Below are 25,161 nucleotides of genomic sequence, written 5' to 3'. Positions count from 1 at the left end.
CTGTTGAAGGGCTGCGGTAGTTGTATCTTAATATTCCCCATTGCAATATCTCATATGATTTTTGTTTCTTTTTTCCAGATTGTTTATATTGTTTTCATTTTTGTTAATTTTATTTGTTCTAAATTAAAGAAGTTCAACATCTTGCACAACCCAGCAAATGGATTAATTCAATAACCAGAACAAGCATTTTATGCAGTAGTCTAAATGTTTCACCTTTTTACATCCCTGTGAATGAAAAAGAGAACAAAAAAAATTCTTGCCCCTTAACAGGGCTGTTTCATCCCCATCATGCTCCTTGCAGCTTTTAGAGGTGAACATTTTTTTAATGATGTTACACCCCTGGTCACTTTCATAAAGAATTTTATCATGAAAGTTACTTAAGAGACGTAGATTGTAGTCATCCTTTATTGAAACTTTATGTAAAATTTTATTTACATATATACAGATTTAAGAAGCCCTTACGTCTTATTGTTTTGCTCCTGGTCTGCTTTTTCTTTTTCTGTTGTTCTTTTTATCTTCCTGGTTCAGATAAACAAAGGGAAACTGTTGAAAAACGAGCAATTTAGGAAAATCTTTTTTTTTTAATGAAGTCTACAGTTGACTTCACTGGTCTGGCCACACAGATTTTCATGCTGGCTTGATTCAGACATTATGCTAAGACAAGGGTTGGTTTTCCTATAGTATGTAAAACATTAGACCTTTCTCTCCTGTTACTCATTGTACAAATTGATTTGAGGTTTTCAGAACACTTTTGGTAGCGCGTGAAAGTTGCTAACTTGACTTGATCAATGGAAAACTGGAAGGAGTGAACCCCAACCTCATGGCCCCCAACTTGCACAGATGTTGGAGGGATCCAGGGATGTTGGAGGATGGAAAAAAGTCAAAATGGCACCTGCAACCATGTGATTGAAACCTGCATTCGAGTATACCTACCCATTTACCCAATGAATCCATTTTCTAGCATGGCGCACTATTCTGCAGGAATGGTAAACTAAGCAGATGATATTTGCATAACTCATTTCTCCTCTCCAAACCAACGCAAAACCCCAATCAAGGTACTTGACTGTTTAACTGTGGTTAATACATTTCTCTCAATTACTGAATTAACCTATTTTCAGGGTTTGCATTAAATGTTATAGCTCCAAAGTCTAACCAAGGTTATGCAAATCAATCTGCCAGTAGTTCCTCAGTGACTTGGGGGAGTGTGCTTGGTGAATGTAGCAGGGGCTTAGGCAGGGGTGTCTACAGGGAGGGTGAAGATGGCACCAGCTCCAATGCCATCAAAAGTCCTTCAATCCAGCCATGGCGTTGAAGTTGCTATCTTGACTTTTGGATCCCCCAATAATAAACACCCCTGGAAATATTCCAGACTTTTTGAGCTAGTGGTGAAGGCAACCAGCAAATAAGACATGGTCTAGAAGTAAATTGAATAGAACCATGTAGCAAATATTCCAAAACAGTTATGTGGGGTAAAGAGAGCTGAAACATTCCTTAAGTGCTGGGAAGGGAGGTGGTTTGAAAGAGAGACCCAGCCTGGGCCTTCCCTGGATCAATGGGGGTTTGAAGGGGAAGGAAAGTAAAACATGATCCAAGTTTTAAGATGCTGTTACTGCTATTTTATGGAGATAGGCTGCCAAGACAGCCTATCTCCATAAAGCCAACTTCTAGTCTTCTGGCGGTGTTTCCTGATCTGGTCTACCCTAAACAGCTGACATCACACAAAGAGCAAACCAGGCTTCCAATATCCCTGGAGATTTACATAGCTTTTTTAAACCTAGATGTTGAGAAACACAAACCAGAGAAGAACCAACGCAGAGGAGGAAGAGAAAGCAAGAGGAACAGCATCGGACAGTTCACGGCCGCTTCCATTTTGTGTCTCGGGCAAAAGAACAACTGTTTCCTTCCTACAGATGATAAAGTGCTTGGCAATTTTTATTTTGTGCAGGGGATCTCCACAGAGTCTGGTCACAACATCAGGCATCAGCCATTGGTGGTGCAATCTATTGTTGTGCGAAGAGCGCAAGGTGAGACTTCACAGTTGCCCAACTCAATGTTGCTGAGCCTGGGAGTATCTTCTAAGTGTGAGTTCCTCTGCAAACCTCACCAGGAGTTAAGCAGCCAGTGGTGTATTTGCACAACACTCAAGCAGCTCAGGTAAACGCCGAGCACAAGATGCTCAGGGTGGTTAGTATTCATCAGTGTTAAGATTTTCAAAGCCTAGCAATTTGGATAGATCCAGCCTTTGGGCTGAGTTAATATGCAAACCTCAAAAAAGTTCTGCTTCCTTAGCCAGATTGAAGTATGTTGTGGGAATCCAGATAGCTTGATTGTCATTATTGCTCTCAAATGGCATGAATATTTCCAACCTGATCATTTCATCACAAAGGTACACTTTAAATGAGAGCAAGTTTGTCCTCCTCTCTGCCTTTCACCACTGGTATTAAAACACAGTGTGGTTTTCAAAGGAGACCCTACAAAATCCCCTCAGGGTTAAGAACAAGCCTAACTTGTTAGCAGCATGTCAGAATTGTGATGAAATGTCTTCTCTAAAGGCTAACACTCCCTGTTCTGCTATCCTTCGCCCTGCAAAATCTCCTCAGAATTCAGAACAAGCCTAAGTATACCAGCACGTCAGAATTGTGATGAAGTGTCTTCTTTAAAGGTTAATGCTCCCTGTTTTTTCATTCTTCAGCTCTGAAGGCATTTCTGAGACCTTGTTGTGAGCCCCTTAGCAGACCAAGGAAGGGGCAGCTCTCCTCAGCTGAGTCTTTTTTGGAAACTATCTATCCCAAACGCTAAGGAATCAGAAAAATTAAGGCCACTGAAATATTCCTGTCACAACCCCCATCACGTTGTCCTGCTCTTCAGGCTGATGGGATTCACAAAAACTGAACATTTCTCCCTGTTAAGGCACCTGGTGAAGATCATTAGTCTTCTTTCCCCCACCCATCCACCCCGGATTCCACCCTGTAGCCCAAGATGCACCAAGTATCATTGCTTGAAGTCAAAAATTCGGTTCCAGTAGTAGAGGAAAGCTGGCGAGTTGCTAGTCCCTATGATAACCAGCAGCAGCAAGTAGAGAGTCATCATCACCGCAAAACGATGTTTGGAGAGCCACGATTGACCGGAAAGTCTACAAGATAGAGAGAATAGAATAACAGAGCTGGAAGTTGGAGGACTTCTAGTCCAACCCCCTGCTCAAGCAGGAGACCCTATACCAGTGGTGGGTTCCGGATCCCGGTGCAACGAGGCTGGGCATCAACATGAATCCGCACAGTGCGCACATGCATACTTACTGCATGTGACACTCCAGCTGCTCAGCAGAGTGTCGTGCAGGCACCGTATGCTCCATGCGCAGAAGCGCCGATTGGCTCAAATACAGGTAAGAGGGTGGGCGGGCGGGTAGGCCCTCCAGAGCACTGTACTGGAACTATACCTGGTGCTCCCAGCAGGCACCAGTACATCCGTACGGGGGTGTACCGGTTGCATCCCACCACTTCCCTATACCATTTCAGACAAGTGACTGTCTGTTTCCAGTGTTGGAGCATTCACAACTTCTAGAGGCAAGTTGTTCCACTGATTAATCGTTCTGTCAGGAAATTTCTCCTTAGTTCTAAACTGCTTCTCTCCTTGATTAGTTTCCATCCATTACTTCTTGTCCTGCACTCAGATGCATTGGAGAATAGCTTGACTCCCTCTTCTCTGTGCCAGCCCCTCAAATATTGGAACACTGCTATCATATCTCCCCTAGTCTTCCTTTTCATTAAACTAGACATACCCAATTCCAGCAATCGTTCTTTATGTTTTAGCCTCCAGTCCTCTAATCATCTTCGTTGCTCTTCTCTGCACTCTTTCCAGAGTCTCCACATCTTTTCTACATCGTGGTGACCAAAACTGGATGCAGTATTTCAAGTGTGGCCTTACCAAGGCATTATAAAGTGGTATTAACATTTTACGTGATCTTGATTCTATCCCTCTGTTTATGCAGCCTAGAACTGTGTTGGCTTTTTTGGCAGCTGCAGCACATGGCTGGCTCATATTTAAATAATTGTTCGCTAGGACTCCAATATCCCTCTCACAATTACTACTATTGAGTGAAGTACCACATGCACAAAAAACATGTGCATTTTATTTTCCTTGCCTAAATGTAGAACCTTCCTTTTTTCAGCACTAAATTTCATTTTGTTAGATAGTGCCCAATGGTCAAGTTGGGGAGAAAGAATGTAGTCCACAAGTTTTGGAAGTGTGAATTATTTTTCAGGCCTGAAGTTCTATTCCCAATTCTATACAAACAATACAATGTCAGTTTTTTTCCAAAAAACAAGTGGAAAAGATGCAGTTGGCTGATAAGTCCATAAAGTAAAAACTCAATTTAGGGAACAATTTAACCTTTCTTCCTCTCAGTTCAGTCTACTGGAGATGGTTGTTGTTGCAGAGAAAAAAATGGAGACAGGTTAAGTATAAGACATAAATGGTGTCTTATATATGTATATGTTTAGCCTTAGGTGAAAGAAAGAAGATCCTTTATGTCTTAAATCAAGGGTCCCCAAACTTGGTAACTTTAAGACTTGTGGACTTCAATTCCCAGAGTTCCCCACCCAGCAGGACTCCAATTTGGCCACTTTAAAACTTGTGGACTTCAACTCCTAGAATTTCCAGTCAGCAGGACTAAGAGAAGGAAGGAAGGAAGGAAGGAAGGAAGGAAGGATGGAAGGAAGGAAGGAAGGAAGGAAGGAAGGAAGGAAGGAAGGAAGGAAGGAAGGCAGGCAGGCGCCTGGAGAATTCTGGGAGTTGAAGTCCACAAGTCTTAAAGTTGCCAAGTTTGAAGATCTCTGTCTTAGATGGACATGTTGCTAGAAAAATTCTGGATCCAAATACAGACTCTGATCCAGAAGAGCTTAAAAATTAATATAGAGTTGAAATCAGAGGGGTTTGGAAAAGAGTCATGGAATTTTGCTTTTTTATATGATAACTGCAGTGAGATTAATTATATGTACAAAGATGGCAAGATTCAACGTAATCTAGGTTGAAGGAACAACAAGCCAAGGTTACAGAATTCGCTAAAATGGCTAAATTGGCTTCTTCAATCAGAGAAAAGTGGAGTGTTACATTTACTGCTACCTGGAAACCTCTTATTGGCTTTTTTCACTTGAAATAGAAAAATGTTGTAAGATTTATGGTTTGGAAATAGACAGAATAGACTGTAGAAAGCTATGTGATTACCTTAATAGTAGGAAGCAAACTTATAATTGTATTTGTAACTGCTGTGAAGAATATTGGACAGAAGGGGGCAGAGTGTGAACAGGTAGTCCTTCATTTACCACTGCAATTGAGCTCCAAATGTCTATTGCTAAGCAAGAAAGCGACATTTGCTGTATTTTACAACCTTTCTTGCCACAGTGAATCATTGCAGATGTTAAGTGAGTACCTGGTTTCCCTGAAAATAAGACCTCCATGGATAATAAGCCCAATCAGGCTTTTGAGCGCATGTGCTAAAATAAGCCCTTCCCTGAAAATATTATGACACAGCAGCAGCCACGTGGGGACCACGCTCAAAAATAATAAGACCTTTCCGAAAACAAGGCCAAGCGTTTATTTTGGGGGTCAAAAGAATATGAGACCCTGTTTTATTTTGGGGGAAACACGGTGATAGCAATAGCACTTATAGCTTCAAAGCGCTTTTACAGACCTCTCTAAGCAGTTTACAGAGTCAGCCTCTTGCCCACAACAATCTGGGTCCTCATTTTACCGACCTCGGAAGGATGGAAAGCTGAGTCAACCTTGAGCTGGTCGGGCTCGAATTCCTGGCAGTGGGCAGAGTTAGCCTGAAATACTGCATTCTAACCACTGGGAAGGGAGGGAGGGAAGGAGGGATAGCATTTATACATCACTTGACAGTGCTTTATAGCCCTAAGCGGTTTACAGTGAGAAAATTGTCCCCAATAATCTAGGTCCTCATTTTATAGCCCTAGGAAAGATCAAATGCCTGAGAGATCGACAGCTAAGTAATATGGTTGTTAAATTAATCTGGCTTCCTCTGGACTTTGCTTGTCAGGTCACAAAAGGGGTTCCCATGACCCTGGGAGGCTGCAACTGCCACAAATATGAGTCAATTGCCGAGGCTGTGGATTTTGATCCCGTAACCATGGGGATGCTGCAATGGTCATAACTCTGAAAAATGGTCATAAATCCCTTTTTTCAGTGCCGTTGAAACTTTGGTCACTAAACAAACGGTTGTAAATTGAGGACGAACTGTATCCTGTTGTTACAATGTATGTTTTGTCCTTGTGTCCCCCTTTAGCTTCGTGCAGAAGGTTACAGCTGCCATGGGGCCATACTTTCATCGTTGCAGTCATAAGAACTAGCAGCTTGACTTAAAATGTGGAGAGGAAACCTGATTCCTTGAAAGCTTAGTTCTGCAGCCAGTTTTCTTCAGCTGCATGACAACTCTACCACCACTGGGGTTTCATGTGCCTTTATGTCTGGGTTGGAGTCCTGGTGGCGCAGTGGTTAAGAGCAGTACTCCAGGCTAATTTTGCCGACTGACAGGGGTTCAATCCTGACTGGCTCAAGGTTGACTCAGCCGTCCACCCTTCCAAGGTGGGTAAAATGGGCACCCAGATTGTTGGGGGCAAGAGGCTGACTCTGTAAACCACTTAGAGAGGGCCATAAAGCACTGCACAGCGGTATATAAGTCTACATGCTAATGCTATCTGCCTCTTTTGCGGTTTCTCTTGTGATGGTTTTTCTGAATTTTTGAGCCATGGTGACAGGAGAAGCTTCAGACATGCTCTAAAGCAGCGATAGTGAACCTTTTTTGGCTCGCGTGCCATAAGCAGGGGGAGCGCAGGGGGGTTGTGCGCGGGAATGCCGCACCCATAATGCAATGCGTGACCCCCACAGTGCGCATGCGCATGACAGGTGTTCCCCTCCCACTTTTTGCATGCTTTTTTCACTCTCCCCAGGCTCCAGAGGCTTTATAGGAGCCTGGGTAGGGTGAAAACAGGCCCTCCGGAGGCTTCAAAAGCTTCTCTGATGCCTCTGGAAGGTCCCTGAAGGCTCCAGAGGGCTTAAACCGGCCCTATGAGCATACCGGAAGTCTGTTCCCGAACTTCCGGTTTGCCCATAGGGCTGGTTTTATTGCGCTCCTGAAGCCTCTGGAGGGGCTCTGGGGCATGGGGAAGGCTGTTTTCACTCTCCCCAGGCTCCTATAAAGCCTCTGGAGCCTGGGGAAGGTGAAAAATGGCTTTAAAAAAGGCTGAATTCAGCTGGACAGCGCGCACATGTGCACTGGCCAGATGACAGGGCAACGCCACACGTGCCGTGACAAATGGCTCCGCATGCCACCTGTAGCACGCGTGCCATAGGTTCGCCATCCCGGCTCTAAAGGTATCTTCACTGACAGGACAGTGAAGTCCGCAAGGGGGAAGGAAGGGACACTCACCTTCGGTGCTGCCTCTGTGAATATATTAGCAAATATTTCACCCGTATCAGCTGGTTGTTTGTAACTACAAAATATTTCTGAGGGACGTCACCCCCTTCACTGTTCTTCACTCTGGCTCTCTTCCTGTCAATTTCTTTAGAGTCTGCCAAAAAAAAAAGAGAGGGGGGGAGTAAGATTCTGGATGAAACTGAGAAAAGAAACCGAGATTCTTGTGTGCAAAGAATGGTTTGATTGTAAGGTCTGCCTTGCAAGTTATGTAGAAGGTCCAAAACTTTTGAGGAGCCTTGAAGAGCTTAATAGGAGACCATGGCTGAGCAGAGCATTGCAAAAGGATGGGGAGGATGGGCCCCTGCCATATGTACCTTCAGCACACAAACCCCTAAATTCAGATCAGCAAGTGGCTATGGCTATATTCAGTTTGGCCAACATGTTGAAATACCAAATTCTCAGGGAGGAAAGGAGGGAAGCAAGCAAGCAGAAGGGAGAGAGAAGGAAGGAAAAGACGAAAGAAGGAAAAGAGAAAAGGAGGGTGTGAGATTTCCTAAAAATGCCCTAATTGATTCATAAGTATCAAGGCAAGTTTTCAATACAAAACCAGTCATTTATTAGGAGCACCATTAGGCAAGATATGTTCGCAGTCAATCCTCTGCTTTGTTTGATTTATCTCTGAACTTTGCCCACATTCCTTCGCTCTGTGTCATAAATCACATTACCATATAAGATGCACCCCTCCCAAACCGGCTGCACACACACCCCATTCTGTCCCCATGACAACACTGAGAGTTGACATTGGGAGGGAGGGAGGGAAGCAAGCAAGCAGAAGAGAGGAGGGAGGGAAGACATGTCTATGCAGGCAGCAGGAATCCAGCTCAACCTTCCTTGTCAATGAGTTGTGCAAATCCAAGCTTAAAGGATTTGAGGTTGAAGATCTTTGGGAGACCTTGGAAAACCGAGTTCTGGTTAAGCAGTTGTAAGTTTATATGTAGCAAGAGTCACTTGCTCTCAACGGGTAACAAGGCGGCCAGGTTCCTTGGACAAGGTTGAGAAAGCAAGCCATGCATTTTGAATGGGAAGACTTGAACAGCCAGCAGTGAGTGCTACAACTCAGTTGCCCCAATTCCATTAAGTGTGAAATGCAGGAAATCCGGAAATCCAGGCAGTTCAAATGAATATGGAGGTTTATGGCAAGCTTAAGCTCTCTGCAAGAATCTGAGCTACTAACGGTCCAAGCAAATTGGCGATAGATAAGGAATTCAAGGCAGGCTAGACTCAGATCTCTTAGGACCACGAAGGGATTCGTGACTGGTGACACATTTCATTCCTCCCTTGGGCTCAGCCTGCTCATCTCCTACAGATGTCATGTTCCTGCCAGCTTCCCCACTGACTTTGCTTGTAGGAAGCCAGAAGTGAGGGTCATGATCAAGTGACCACTGGGATGTTGCAACCATTTTAAGCAGAAGGAACGGCCAATAAGTCCCTTTGTTCAGCCCAACTGTACCTTTGAATGGTAGCTGAAGAACCAGTTACTGAAAAAAGACGAGATGTACAATCGAGGGCTCCAAGTTGGGGGAAGTTCTTTCTGAGACTCACCTTTTTTCTTCACTTGGCACTTGACATCTGGATGATCAATGACCTCGCAAACTGCGACACAGCTGAGAATTGGGCCCATCGCGCTTCGCTGCCAGCCTAGACTGTGTGGACTGTAGAGGAGGGCCAGGCTTAAGTCGCTGGTCAGATAGGTGCCTTCCCCAAACAAGGAAGTCTGAAAAATACCAGAAAGATCACTATCTCCTTGGCCAAAGAGGAATTCTAGAATTCTAGGAATTGTTCCATATTTTATTCCTGGATACTTTCTTTTAATATTCTGGTGACCATATGTCCTTTATTATATAAGGCAGCCTTTATTTCAGAGAGCTTTTTTCCATTCCCCCACCCCTTAGTTTTGCTCTTGAAACTTTGCTTTGTAGCGGCAAAGGGATAAACATAAAAGATTATTTTTTTAAAAAAAACCTCTTTCAGATTTGCCCCTTTTTCAGCAAGTGGAGAAATCCAGGAGACTGCAGACTGCTGGAGGGAGAACAATATAAGGAAAGATAAGACCTTCACACCAAGGCCTGTTGCCCACTTATCTTAGAATGAGCTTTGCCCCTTTTTCAGCAAGTGGGGGAATCCAGGAAATTCCAAATTGCTAGCCTATTGGCCACCTTATTTAAAGTAAGGATTTAACATCCCACTCATGTGGAGTTCCCAGAGGTCTCTACAGCAGAGACTAAGAGCCTTAGGCCGTATGAAGTTCTGTCAACCTTACAAGGTAGTCCAAGAAGGAAGCATGCCTCTCAAGACTGACTCAAACCTTCACCTATATTCCACTTTGCTTGCAGCTTGACACATCATTGGTTCTCGTGAGATGTAACTGCCCCTCCTCAAGGACACTCAGAGGAGATGCCACAGCGTGGCCGGCTGGTTCCCCAAAAAAATTAACAGAAGGGAATTGGTGGACGTAATGGACTGTGGATGGTCCGTGGAGAAAGGCGAATGAACTATGAGTGTGTTTGCATGGGAAGCTCAGAGCTGGGTTCTCTTCTTCTGTGCCACTGTTTATACTCTTTGTGCCACAAAGTTTATACTCTTTGTAAAATAATGTCCCGGGAGTTTCATTTTCTAGATTCGCCAACTGGACAGTTGACAATGCCAAGGTGAACTAAGTCTACTTTATTGTAAGGTTACATTCACAGAATCTTGCAAGTCTGAAAGTACATCTCTTCCCATCCACCTCTTTACAGCCCAAGAAAGTAGAGAGGGTTTATTCTTAGGTGTTTGCTACCCCCCTCCATTCATTCTGTGGGCTAAGCTGTCTTTTATCTGACCATTATTCTATGGATCTTCCCCGTTTCCCAAAGTCATGCCCACATACCATTATATCTTCTCAAAAAGCCATCTGGTTTGCTAACATAGCAGAGAGAATGCTGTCCCAGAACCAGTGATGGTGCAGTGGTTAGAATGCAGAATTATAGGCTAACTCTGTTTATTGCCAGGAGTTTGATTCTGACCAGCTTCAGGTTGACTCAGCCTTCCATCCTTCCGAGGTGGATAAAATGAGGACCCAGATTGTTGGGGGCAAGAAGCTGACTCCGTAATCCACTCAGAGAGGGCTATAAAAGCACTATAAAGCGGTATGTAAGACTAAGTGCTGTTGTTCTGGTGCTGTAGCTTTTGGACTGAGAGAGATCCACCTTCCTTACTCTCCTCCTTGGATGCAAACCAAGCTCATTCCTTACCCTGTTCAAATGGCACTGCAACCCGTTGTGCATGATGGAATGGAAGTTCTCCAAGCGGCTCCCATGGAAGGCATAGATGAGGTCTCTCCCCGCCTGAGTATCCTCAAATTTGGCATTCATTTCTTTGCAGTAGGTGATTTCAAACAGGAAGTCTGGCACTGGGACAGGCATGTTGGGAGCTCCTGCCAGTTCCTGGATTTTCTCATACTGAAAAAATATTAAAAATATAGGAATGTTATTTACATGGAAGATCTCGCTCTCTCTTGCTTTTAAGCCCTCTGAGCTTCAGGGTCTTCAGATTACACGTGAAGGAAGGAGCCACAGATCTGTACTCACCCCTGAAAACTTGGGGGGGGGGTATCAGTGATTATCGGGGCCCTCAAGTAGAACACGTCAAGGATTGATGGTCACAACAGGACATCATCCTTTTTGGTTCCTTTGACATCTTGCATGTCACCTGGGACTTTCAACATCCAGCTGACTTCCCCATTGACTTTGCTCATGGGAAGCCAGCAGGAAGTTGCAAGGAAGTCCTGATTTAATAACCCGCGATCCTTCCTGAACGACAGCAACAAAGACTGCAAGATTTGCTACGGCTAAGCAAGGAAATATTCTGGCATCGCATTTTTTAGCTGCATCACTCAGTGATGGAAAATGTGGTCCCAATTATTGTCATTAATGAGGACTACCCTGCTACTTCAAAGTGATTTGGTCATAACTCAAGCCAAGTGGGGAAAAGCTGCCCTAAGGAATTAAAAGTATTTTTTTTAAAAATGACCCCCCCCCCCCCAATAAAAAGGAACCATTCTGGAGCTAGATCCACCTAATGGTTTGTCTTGTTTTTCAACTGGGTTTTCCACTGCTCCAAATACAAGTACACTTCGACTTGCAACAGTTCATTTAATGACCATTCAAAGTTACAATGACACTGAAAATAGTTACATGATGATTTTTCATGACCATTGACCATGGTCATGTGATTTACATTTGTCTGTAACAAATGTAACAACTGACTCATATTTATGACTGTTGCAGTGTTCAGGAATCATGTGATCGCCTTTCGTGACAAGCAAAAACAATGCGGGAGCCAGACTCATTTAACAACCGTGTGACCAATTTAACAACTGCTGGACTCACATAACAACTCTGGCAAGAAAAGTCATTAAAAGGGGCAAAACTCCATTAAGAAATTTCTCACGTATTAACATAGATTTTGGACTCAATTCTGGTCATAAATTGAGGAGTACTGTACTGTATCTATACTGTAGGTAAAGGTAAAGCCTTTTCTGTCCAGCCCTTTCCAATTCTAGGGCATGGTGCTTATCTCTGTTTCTTAGTCAAGGGAGCCAGCATTGATACTTCTGTGGCCATGTGGCCAAGCATGACTATGTGCTCTTACCTTCCTACCGAAATGGTACCTATTTATCTACTTGCATTTGCATGCTTTCTAACTGCTAGGAGCTGAGACAAAAACAGGTGGCTCAACCATCAGGCGGTACTCGGGTCTCAAACTGCCAGCCTTCCAGTCGACAAGCCCAGCACCTTAACCACTAGGTCGCCCTTCTATAGTAGTTGGACATAAATCCAAAGCCAAGCTAAGCATTTTGTTTCAACCCAGCCTAACCGTTTAAGACGATCCTAGCTCAGTCTTTTTGCAGGAAATCCAAGAGTGTCTCCATTATGCAGAGCTCAGGTCTCAAACCCAGGCTGTCAATTCCCCAGCTGACAAACTCAGTGTCTTTAATCACTGAGCCATCACGCCACTCCAAATATTATATTCCAAGGGAAAAGAGTGACAGTCTGGCTTTCTGGACCATCACAAAGGAGCACTTTTGGTCCTTCCTTTCTATTGCATTTATCTTCACTGCCACAAATCTTGACAGAACATCCAATCTCTTCTCTTCTTAAAATCAACTCTATGCAAATCTTTTTGCTATTGTCTCTGCAACTGGCACTGATGGCTACAGCCCACTCCCAGAGCTTAACTTTTAACTAAGTCATAAAGGCAACATAATTTTTTTGGAGGATGTAGTTGTTTCGTTGCAAAATAAAGTAGTGAAAAACAACAACCAACTCAACTCTTCCCAGATGAATTTTCAGCTCTCAAAACAGCTTTTGATTTGATTTCTTTGAGTTGGGTCTTCCTTCCATCCAGGAAAATTCTCACCTTGTTTTTGTTGGTGGAGTGGATGCACCAGGCCTTAGAAGACAGGATCCAGTGGAGCAGCTCCAAAGTTCTTTGGTCAGGATTTTGGGGAGAATCCAAGAATTCTTGCAAGCTCCCTAATGCACTTGTATCTGCAAGCTGAGAATGGAACACAGGAAAAGGATGGGTAGAGTTTTTCTACACAATTTCACAACTCCAAGCCCTCCAATGGTTCAAACAAGAAAACATATAAAAAAAATATATTTCTTACAGTTCAAGGGCATGCAGCTTTGAAACATAAAGGGAGCCAAGCGTGTGTCATGAGCAAATTGAGGTAGCTCTCTGTTTTGTTTTCTTTGTTTTGTACATTGGGAATTTGAATTAAAAATTGTGGACGCTGGCAATGTTAGTCCCCTTCCGTATATTTGCCAACAGAGTTGTCTGGATTTGCTCATAAAGCTTATGATGCTCTATGTTTCAATTTAGGAGTAAGAAATTATTATTTTGTTCTTGTATAATTTTAATCTTATTTGGATTGATTGATGTGTATGTTTTTATATGATGTTTTAGAAGAACAGTATGTCTGTCTGTGTGTGTGTGTGTGTGTGTGTGTGTGTGTGTGTGTGTATTTCAACATAACGAAAAGAGACAATTTGGGGGAGGGAATCAAAAAAGAAAAAAGTTGAAAAATGATAAAAAAGGAGAGGAGAGGGAGAGGGGAGGAAAGAAATGAGGGAAGGAGAGGATTGACTTCTAACTTTTTTCAGTACAGGTACAACTATATAATAAAATAACCTCTTACACAAAGATATGACAAAAAAACATAGAAACATGTAAAAATACACAGATTAAACAATCCCAATAATGACACAGAGGTGTCAAACAGAAGGCCCGTGGACCAGATCCGGTCTGCGATGTGTTTGGATCCCACCAACGGGATTGCCGTTTCAGCCCGGTCTACCCAATGCGAAGAGCAAACATGGCTTTGTCCTGGCCTACCCAATGCGAAGAGCAAACATCATCATCATCATTATTATTATTATTGTACAATTGTATCACAGCGGCCAGTTGTTTCGCCGGATTTGGCATTGGTTACTAGTCGGGCCCCACCCAGGGGCCTAGGATGTAACGTATTTTCGTAATATACGTGCAGATCCAAGCAGTGCGGCTTTTTGCATTTGACTGATGGTGATTTTGTCAATTTTTAACTGTTTTAAATGTAATTCCAGTGCTTTTGGAATAGCACCCAGTGTGCCAATTACCACTGGAATTACCACTGCTGGTTTGTGCCATAGTCGTTGAATTTCAATAATAATAATAATAATAATAATAATAATAATAATAATAATAACAACAACTCCGCCGTTGCCGGTCCCAAAACTCCGCCGTTGCTGGTCCCAAGCCCGGATGAGAAAGGAGGAAGGTTGGGATCAGGTTGGCATCTGGTCCCGTAAAAAAAACCCCGCCAACCCATACAATATGGTGAAAAAAACGAATAAGAATTCCATACCGCATCGGTCGTCGCGTGGGTTAACAAGGGCCGCGGCGGATGTTGGGGTCCCTGGACATCCGTCGACAAGTGGGCTACAAGTGGACCAGCCAACAAAACGACAAAAATATAGTGCAGATGAAAACCATGCCATAATGGCCTGTTACTACAACTCAGAGCCAGAAAAAAGAGGCTATTTAAAGCGAATGTATGAATTATGGAAACAACAATATCCAGATTCAAATGTTAGTGAACAACGACTAGCAGATCAAAGGCGATTTATTATACGGAATAAAGTGTTTAGTGAAGTTGAACATGAGGAAATTCAGGCAAATTGCAAAACCCAATATCACAAGCGGAAATAACTGATATTCAAGACACAACTAAAGACACTATAGTAGAACTCCCAGAAGAAGCTCTCGGGGAGGAAATAACATCACCACCACTAGAACCAGTTATCACTGAACCAACTGATGAACTAACTCAAAAACAAAAAGAATTGAAGGATAAGATCATGGAGCATTTTCTGCTTAATGAGGAAAGGCAACGTTTACCATCACTAAAAACTGTGCCTAAGAAAATTTTGGCCCCTATCATGAAAATGGTTAATGCAGTGTTTTCAACAATTGAACCGGGATCCATCTTGGAAACAAACCAGTTAATGTACAGCGCAGCTGTAATAGTCACTAATGAACTAGGCATTAAAATTAAAGTACCTAGTCACACAACAGAAAAAGCATCAAAGCCAAAGTGGAAAATCCGTCTAGAACAAAAAATCAAAAAATTAAGGGCAGATGCTAGTAACTTAAAGAACATGCATGAGCAACGGCTTAAAAACAACAAAATCATAGATCGGCTAATCAGAAGATATAGATTGGATACAAGAAACATCAATGAAGCTGTAGAGATTGTAAAACAGCAGATAACAGCAACAGCTAGAAAAATTGAAAGATATGAGGCACGAATCATCCAATATAAACAAAATCAGCAATTTCGATCAGACCAACGGCGTTTTTATCAAAGTCTTAATGTGAATGGTGACACCAAAAGTGAAAAACCAGAAAAGCAGGCCACAGTTGAATTCTGGAAAGAATTGTGGGAAAATGCAAAGGACTACAACAAGGAAGCAAAGTGGATACATGACTTTGAGAAAAGCATTGGCAACAAACAAATGCAAGTATTAGAAATAACAACTGAGATGATCAAAAATCGAGTTAAAAAGGTAAAGAATTGGACATCACCTGGAAAGGACCAATTACATGGTTTCTGGCTCAAATATCTGACCAGTTTACATGCAATATTGGCCAGGCAACTGAATGAAATTTTACAAAAGGGCCAAATTGATGAATGGTTGACAACTGGAAAAACATACTTGATTCAGAAAGATCCAACTAAAGGAACAACACCTGAAAACTATAGACCAATAACATGCTTACCAACAACCTTCAAATTACTCACAGGCATTATTGCAGATAACATGATGGATTATTTGGAAACAAACAACATCTTGCCAGTAGAGCAAAAAGGCAACAAAAGAAGGAGCAGGGGCACAAAAGATCAGCTTCTAATTGATAAAATGATATTAGAAAATTGTAAGAACAGAAAAACGAACTTGAATATGGTCTGGATTGATTACAAAAAGGCATTTGACTCACTGCCACATAGTTGGATCATAAAATGCTTAGAAACAACTGGCATTAGCAAAAATATTACATCCTTTACTGAAAAGGCAATGAAACAATGGAGAACTGAGTTGGCAGTAGGGAATGAGAGCTACGGAATGGTTAATATCAAGCGAGGAATTTTCCAGGGTGATTCACTTTCACCTCTTCTCTTCATCATCGCAATGATCCCACTATCAGTAATCTTAAAAAAAATGAAATTAGGCTACCAAACAGCCAAAAAAGCTGAAAAAATTTCGCATTTACTATATATGGATGATTTGAAACTCTATGGAAAATCAGAAATAGAAATCCAATCATTGACAAATACAGTCCGAGTATTCAGCACCGATATTTCAATGCAGTTTGGCATGGAAAAATGCGCCACTGTATCCATAAAAAGGGGCAAAATCACTGCATCTGAGGGAATTGAAATGCCCAATGGCCAACTAATTAAATGCAAAGAAAATGAAGCCTACAAATACTTAGGCATTCTGCAGTTGGATAACATCAAGCATGGAGAAGTAAAAACTATTGTCAGGCGAGAGTACACCAACAGAGTTAGGAAAATTTTGAAATCTAAATTAAATGGTGGAAATACAATCAAGGCCATAAATACCTGGGCAATACCAGTTATAAGATACACAGCTGGCATAGTTAACTGGACACAAGCTGATTTGGACCTTTTGGACCGAAAAACCAGGAAACTAATGACAATGCACTACAGTTTACACCCATGTGGTGATACTGATAGACTATATCTGCCCCGAAAATCAGGTGGCAGAGGATTATTACAAGTGAAGCAAACAGTTGAAGAAGAAAAACATGCACTGGCTGATTATTTAAAAGACACTCAAGAACATCTATTAATCGAAGTAAAGAACAAAAATCTACTGAAGGCCCAACAGACAAAACAAGAATACAGAAAAGATGTGATAAAATCAAGAATGGAGAGTTGGCAGAACAAAGCACTGCATGGTCAATTTCTGGAAAAAATAAAAGATAAAGTGGACAGTGAACAAACTTGGTTATGGTTAAAAACAGGTACATTAAAGAAAGAAACAGAGTCACTAATCCTGGCTGCGCAAGAACAAGCTATCCGCACAAATGCCATTAAGGCCAAAATCGAAAAATCCTCTGATGATGCCAAATGCAGACTTTGCAAAGAAGCTGATGAAACTGTTGATCACATACTCAGCTGCTGTAAAAAAATCGCGCAGACTGATTATAAATTGCGGCACAATTCAGTAGCACAAATGATCCATTGGAATTTGTGCAAAAATTATAATATTAAAACAGCAACAAACTGGTGGGAACATCAGCCTGAAAAAGTCACCGAAAATCAGATGGTCAAGATCTTGTGGGATTTCCGTATACAAACCGACAAAATACTGGCGCATAATACACCAGACATCACACTGGTTGAGAAAAATAAGGTCACAATCATAGACATCGCAATACCAGGTGATAGCAGGGTCGCCGAGAAGGAACATGAAAAAATCGCAAGATACCAGGACTTAAAAATCGAAATTCAACGACTATGGCACAAACCAGCAGTGGTAATTCCAGTGGTAATTGGCACACTGGGTGCTATTCCAAAAGCACTGGAATTACATTTAAAACAGTTAAAAATTGACAAAATCACCATCAGTCAAATGCAAAAAGCCGCACTGCTTGGATCTGCACGCATATTACGAAAATACGTTACGACGTCCTAGGCCCCTGGGTGGGGCCCGACTAGTAACCAATGCCAAATCCGGCGAAACAACTGGCCACTGTGATACAATTGTACAACAACAACAACAATAATAATAATAATGAAACAATGGAGAACTGAGTTGGCAGTAGGGAATGAGAGCTACGGAATGGTTAATATCAAGCGAGGAATTTTCCAGGGTGATTCACTTTCACCTCTTCTCTTCATCATCGCAATGATCCCACTATCAGTAATCTTAAAAAAAAATGAAATTAGGCTACCAAACAGCCAAAAAACCTGAAAAAATTTCGCATTTACTATATATGGATGATTTGAAACTCTATGGAAAGTCAGAAATAGAAATCCAATCATTGACAAATACAGTCCGAGTATTCAGCACCGATATTTCAATGCAGTTTGGCATGGAAAAATGCGCCACTGTATCCATAAAAAGGGGCAAAATCACTGCATCTGAGGGAATTGAAATGCCCAATGGCCAACTAATTAAATGCAAAGAAAATGAAGCCTACAAATACTTAGGCATTCTGCAGTTGGATAACATCAAGCATGGAGAAGTAAAAACTATTGTCAGGCGAGAGTACACCAACAGAGTTAGGAAAATTTTAAAATCTAAATTGAATGGTGGAAATACAATCAAGGCCATAAATACCTGGGCAATACCAGTTATAAGATACACAGCTGGCATAGTTAACTGGACACAAGCTGATTTGGACCTTTTGGACCGAAAAACCAGGAAACTAATGACAATGCACTACAGTTTACATCCACGTGGTGATACTGATAGACTATATCTGCCCCGAAAATCAGGTGGCAGAGGATTATTACAAGTGAAGCAAACAGTTGAAGAAGAAAAACATGCACTGGCTGATTATTTAAAAGACACTCAAGAACATCTATTAATCGAAGTAAAGAACAAAAATCTACTGAAGGCCCAACAGACAAAACAAGAATACAGAAAAGATGTGATAAAATCAAGAATGGAGAGTTGGCAGAACAAAGCACTGCATGGTCAATTTCTGGAAAAAATAAAAGATAAAGTGGACAGTGAACAAACTTGGTTATGGTTAAAAACAGGTACATTAAAGAAAGAAACAGAGTCACTAATCCTGGCTGCGCAAGAACAAGCTATCCGCACAAATGCCATTAAGGCCAAAATCGAAAAATCCTCTGATGATGCCAAATGCAGACTTTGCAAAGAAGCTGACGAAACTGTTGATCACATACTCAGCTGCTGTAAAAAAATCACGCAGACTGATTATAAATTGCGGCACAATTCAGTAGCACAAATGATCCATTGGAATTTGTGCAAAAATTATAATATCAAAACAGCAACAAACTGGTGGGAACATCAGCCTGAAAAAGTCACCGAAAATCAGATGGTCAAGATCTTGTGGGATTTCCGTATACAAACCGACAAAATACTGGCGCATAATACACCAGACATCACACTGGTTGAGAAAAATAAGGTCACAATCATAGACATCGCAATACCAGGTGATAGCAGGGTCGCCGAGAAGGAACATGAAAAAATCGCAAGATACCAGGACTTAAAAATCGAAATTCAACGACTATGGCACAAACCAGCAGTGGTAATTCCAGTGGTAATTGGCACACTGGGTGCTATTCCAAAAGCACTGGAATTACATTTAAAACAGTTAAAAATTGACAAAATCACCATCAGTCAAATGCAAAAAGCCACACTGCTTGGATCTGCACGCATATTACGAAAATACGTTACGACGTCCTAGGCCCCTGGGTGGGGCCCGACTAGTAACCAATGCCAAATCCGGCGAAACAACTGGCCGCTGTGATACAATTGTACAATAATAATAATAATAATAATAAATTTTGTATGCCGCCCACTCTCAAAAGAGACTCAGGGCGGCTTACAATAAAAGGGAGGGGGGATATAAAAAATAAAATAAAAGAACACTTTAAAATTACACAACAGTCACAAACCTGAAGTGGGGCTGGACAACTCAACAGCCCCAGGCCTGCCGGAAGAGCCAGGTCTTAGTCGCTTTGCGGAAGGCCGGAAGGGTAGTAAGGGTCCGGATCTCAACGGGGAGCTCGTTCCAGAGGGCCGGAGCTGCAACAGAGAAGGACCTTCCCCAGGGTGTCGCCAGCCGACATTGGCTGGCAGATGGAATCCGGAGAAGGCCTAGTCTGTGCGATCGAATCGGTCTTTGAAACATGGCTTCGGCCTGGTCTACCAATGCGAAGAGCAAACATGGCTTCGGCCTAGTCTACCCAATGCGAAGAGCAAACATGGCTTCGGCCTAGTCTACCCAATGCGAAGAGCAAACATGGCTTCGGCCTAGTCTACACAATGTGAAGAGTAAACATGGCTTCGGCCTAGTCTACACAATGTGAAGAGTAAACATGGCTTCGGCCTAGTCTACACAATGCAAAGAGCAAACATGAGGCCAGCAGTTTGGGGAGTTACATCAAGTCCCCTCACCCCCCAGGTCAACAACAGCCCTGATGCGTCCCTCAATGAAATCGAGTTTGACACCCCTGATTAAAAATATATAGCAAAAAACCCTCTTACTCTGAAGTTTAAACATAACAACTTCTTAACGGCTATAAGTTTAAACGTAACAACTGCCAACAACTTCTTCAGCTTCAACCACCATAATACACAGGCAAACAATCGATACAAACTCAAGGTTCAAACTCGATGGCAGAAAATGCGACTTCAGCAACAGAGTGGTCAACGCCTGGAATGTTCTACCCGACTCCATTGTTACAGCCCCAAACCCCCACAGCTTCAACCTTAAACTGTTGACTGTGGACCTTACCCCATTCCTAAGAAGTTCATAAAGGGTGCCTGCCTAAGCGCAACGACATGCTTCCGTCCCTGTCCTACTGTCCCCATTTATTTGTATTCATTTCAGGTGCTCATGTCCATGTTTATGCTTAAACTTGTTATCTTGTACATGTTTGACAAACAAACAAAGTATCATCAGCTTCATGAGCAAATCCAGACAATTATCTTGGGAAGCTTATGGAAGGGGATCGACACTGCTAATTTCCCAGTTTTTTTGCTTCCAATTCGCCATCTAAACCTCTGCCCTGGTATTCTGTGGCAGTTTCCCATCCAAAAAGTAACCAGAAATGACCAGCTTGGCCTTTTGCAAGATTGCCTGCCAATATTATGGTTTGGTCATCACAGTGACAGGCTAATAATGAAAGACCTGAGAATTCTCCACTCAAACGTTATGCAAACCTCCCGGTCTCACAACAGGAAAATGGTAATAAGAACAAGAATTCTGTTTTTATCATTAACAAATATCTCCTAATGATACAGCCAGCTAGCCTGGGAAAGAATTTCCACATGGATCTTTGCCCTTCTGGATAAGTTTAGCAAATATCATCAGTAAACCTTTTTTTCTGCATAAAACATCCAACGGGCTTATTCCACATGCTGCTCCTGGATAAGATTGAGCTGTGCATGATATTTAACTAGAAAAACGGCCCTTGCAGATGAAGAGATGGAAGAGATAGCAATAATTTCTAACAGGGAACAAATAGAATATCTTTTAAGAATTCAAAACAGAAAAGAAAATAAAGAGAAAGATCTAAAAATGATGGGGGAACTGTGGATGGGTGCTCTAGAGATTTAACAGAAAGAGATATACTGTATGTTGTAGCAGATGAAATATTTAAATTAAATGAACATGATAAAAGGTGTTACAAGATACCAAAAGAGAAGCATGAAAGATTCATCAAAAAGTTAGTAAGAGTTAAAATTCTAAAAAGAGCAAGAGATTTGAAACTGTGTTAATGGAAAAAGCCAATGCAAATTATATCTGATTTTTAAAAAACAAACAAATATTTTAACCAACTTTATTGTAGTTTAAAAACTGTCTGTAATTCCCTTTCTCTTGTTTTTCCGCCCTTTCAAATATGGTTGTCTGCAAATGCATTCCTTTTATACCATTTTCAATATGTAAAATCAGTTGTCTTGTACATAACTCATAAAGAAAAAAATGTTTGTAAATACCAAATTTGTGGTTATTAATGTTCATTTTTTAAAAAAATTATTTTGCTTTATTATTTTAGTTTAAACAGTTTAACAAGGAGTATTAAAAGCAAAATTCTGCTTGTATGTTTAAACAAAATTGAAATAGTTTTTTTTACAATAAAATGAAAATAAAAAAGGGCAAGAGATAGATATAGAATATTTTAAAACTTGGTTATGATATTGTTAGAAAAAAGTAGGAAGTAGAAATTGGGAAAATAGCATTTATACTGAAATATAATAGAATATATTATAATTACTATATATACACAACTGTTAGAAGTTGAAAGGTTATGATTATGTATATTTAAATGCTAATATTATCAGAATTGTATGCAAAGTATATTGACCCAGACAATATACTGTTCACCAAGCACTTTTGGATGTTAAAGAAAAAAATATAAATAAAACTATATTTTTTAAAAAACAGCCCTTGCTTTAGTTGTACTGTTAAGCCACTATAACCTCAATTTACAACCATTCATTTAGGGACTGAAGTCACTATAATACCGAAAAAAGTGATTGATGACCATTTTTCACAGTTATAACTCTTGCAGCATTTCCATGGTGATCAAAATTTAGACACTTGTTTACGACTGTTGCAGTGTCCTGGGGTGATGTGTTCACTTTTTGTGCCTTCTGACAAGCAAATATATGTGGGTACAGGCATAATTTTACCTTGTCACGTTTGTGTTTATATTAGAAGTGGAGACCCTTTGAGAGCTGTATACAACGTAATTTCATTTTAACGTATGCCAATTAGTGTACATTCAGTGACAATAAAGTTATTCTAAACCTAAGAAGTCAAATCGAATGAGGAAGCCAGTGTCAGGCCTGCAATTATATTCCTTTTAGAATTTTGGCCTGCCACACTTTCTCTTATTTCATTATGCTGTTTCATTAGTATACTTGATGGGAAGGGAGAATAGAAAGGAGTAGGATTGTGGAATGTATTGTTGTCATTCTTTTCTAGAAGACCAAGGTCATTTTTTGTCTCCGCACTTTTACATCTGACCGGAAGCAGCTGGGTGGAGATGACAGCGTGGAAGAAGAAGATTGGACCATGTGATGGATTTGTGGGTGTGGGGACAAGATCATGAACTTTTAACTGGGTGGGATTCTGATGTAATTTCCAGAATTGGGATTACACAGATGTGCTAAGATGTCTGGTTTATTAAATTGGAACTTTAAGGATCATTTTGCCTTGGACTCTGATTTAATTCTACATGATACTTGGAACGCTGACAGCCAGATTCACTCAACAACTGTGTTACTAACTTAAAAACAGCAGTGGCTCACATAAAACGGTGGCAAGAAAAGTCATAAAAATGGGGCAAAACTAATTTATTAACTGTCTTCCTTAGCAGTGGAAATATTCAGCTCAATTGTTAATCAAGAACTACCTCTATATAATTTGTTTAGGGAAGCACACAGATGTGTGTTTTGTTAACCCAGCTTTTGAGTCCCGAGCATTGTTGGAGTGCAAGAATGATTTCTCTTCCTGTCAGTCAAATAGGGAACACGGGGACTCCACGGTTGAAAGGGTGCCCGGTGCCAATTAAATTACCACCTGCATCTGAAAAGGGACTTCTAAAATTTCCCTATCGGTCCAACCATCTGAGCTGGGCTCTTCTTGAAGGAACAAAGAAATCCTTGGCTCTCTTCCAAGTAGCAGGCCCAACAATTTCCTTGGAAGGCCATTCAAATCATTACTTAAAAGATGAAGGCTGGTTGGCAGAGGTTCAAGGACATGGCTCATTGGTAAACTAGCTTGGCAATTTGTTCTTAGAAAAGTGTTAATGAGAACGGAGAGGAGTAACTGGAAGCTTCGAGCCGTTTAGAGCCTCGCAGACCAGTCCCCGGATTCAAACTGTGCATTCCCCCCCACCCCACTTCTGGCCATCACAAAGGTTTCCCAGCCAGCCCTTTCTGAGTGGGAAGAACTGCTGACATCTTGCATTGTTACTACGCTTCATCCTGTTTGGCCTCAGGCAAAGGGGCAGGCTTCTGACATCAGATGACCCAAATTCCAACCCTCTGATCTCTGATCACCAGCTAAAACCAGACCCCTAACTAACTAGGAAAGGTAAAGGTTCCCCTTGCACATATGTGCTAGTTGTTCCCGACTCTAGGAGGTGTTGCTCATCTCCGTTCCAAAGCCAAAGAGCCAGCGCTGTCCAAAGACGTCTCCATGGTCACGTGGCCTTCAGAAGTTGTGGGGGCTTCATCCCTGGAGGCTTTCACAAAGAGACTAGACTGCCATCTGTCAGAAATGGTGTAGGGTCTCCTGCTTGGGCGACGGGATTCGACTAGATGACCTACAAGGTCCCTTCCAACTCTGTTAATCTATATTTAGTAACTGGATGGGCCAAGATTTATTTTTAGTAATTGCCTTAATTTTAATCCCAGATTTCCTCTTTCTGCAGCTTCTTTGGCTGCCTATGTTTTGGCTTGGGAGGAGAAAAAAAAGAGAAAATGTTAGAGGTAGAGACCTTCCATGGGGCTTTTCCAGTTGTGGTGTCATCGTTGCCAGTAAAGATGACAGATTAGCTGGAAAAAATGGGGAAGGATCTCCTGTTTCTTGAGAAATTCAAAAAAGGTGCCCATCCAATTTCTCTAACCTGCAAATCTGGTAGTGAATTTAAAAAATAAATGAGCTACAGGTGAACTACCCACAAGAAATGCAAGTCTCCGCTTTCCGCAGACAGGGAATCAAAAGTCTGATTTTTTTTCATGCTGTTCACAAGACTTCCCCTTCCTCCCTTGCTAAAATTTTTGAAGCCCACCCATGGGAGGGAGGAATATTGCATGTCCTTGCTCCTAAGGAGGTACATCTGGCAGGGCTCAGAAGAAGGGCCTTCTCTAGGGTGTCTCCTTTCCATTGGGAACGGCTTTCCTGCAGAGATTAGACTGGACCCCACTCTGACACCTGAAGACTGGAGGCACCACTTTGCAAGGCCCTGAAGATCTGATTTTGGCCCTGGGAACGCAGAGTGGGATGGAGCCCATCAACTGGTTTATTGATTGACAGTCAGAATTGTATTTGCCCAACAATGGAAAAGCGAACAGATCTCAACAGATGAGAGTGTAATTAAAAAAAATATTAGAATGTGCAGAAATGGACAGATTAACATTTACAATTAAGGAAAAAAAAAGAAACTTATTTATTTTTACACAGCACTTATTTTACTAATCGTTAGATAATAAGAACAGAAGTTAGAAATACGGGGATATAAAAAGAATTGTTATAAAGGAGATTTGTTAATGTAACATTTATTTAATAATATTTATTTACTTATTCATTTAATAAGTAAATATTATTATTATAGAATACCTTTCCCTGAAAATAAGCCCTGCACAAAAATATTGCAACATAGCAGCAGCCATGAGGAGACCACGCTC

General features: G+C 41.5%; 1 protein-coding gene across 3 annotated transcripts in view; it reads right to left on the bottom strand.

The window, feature by feature from the left end:
- Positions 1–387: 387 nt before the first annotated feature.
- Positions 388–25,161, bottom strand: part of PARP16 (poly(ADP-ribose) polymerase family member 16) — a 32,499-nt gene continuing 7,725 nt past the window's right edge. For all 3 annotated transcript variants that reach the window (XM_032238354.1, XM_032238355.1, XM_032238356.1), the window contains exons 3-7: positions 12,890–13,027; positions 10,723–10,929; positions 9,035–9,206; positions 7,445–7,586; positions 388–3,133 (exon numbers count right to left, since the gene is read on the bottom strand). In XM_032238354.1, coding sequence (XP_032094245.1) covers positions 2,992–3,133; positions 7,445–7,586; positions 9,035–9,206; positions 10,723–10,929; positions 12,890–13,027 — 801 coding nt within the window. In that variant the 3' untranslated portion in view covers positions 388–2,991. The remainder of the gene's footprint in view (positions 3,134–7,444; positions 7,587–9,034; positions 9,207–10,722; positions 10,930–12,889; positions 13,028–25,161) is intronic.

The sequence above is a fragment of the Thamnophis elegans genome, unplaced genomic scaffold, assembly GCF_009769535.1.
Source record: "Thamnophis elegans isolate rThaEle1 unplaced genomic scaffold, rThaEle1.pri scaffold_130_arrow_ctg1, whole genome shotgun sequence".
NCBI classification, from domain to species: Eukaryota; Metazoa; Chordata; class Lepidosauria; order Squamata; family Colubridae; genus Thamnophis; species Thamnophis elegans.
The sequence above is the reverse complement of the archived record's forward strand: the minus strand, read 5'-3'. Positions and strand labels throughout refer to the sequence as shown.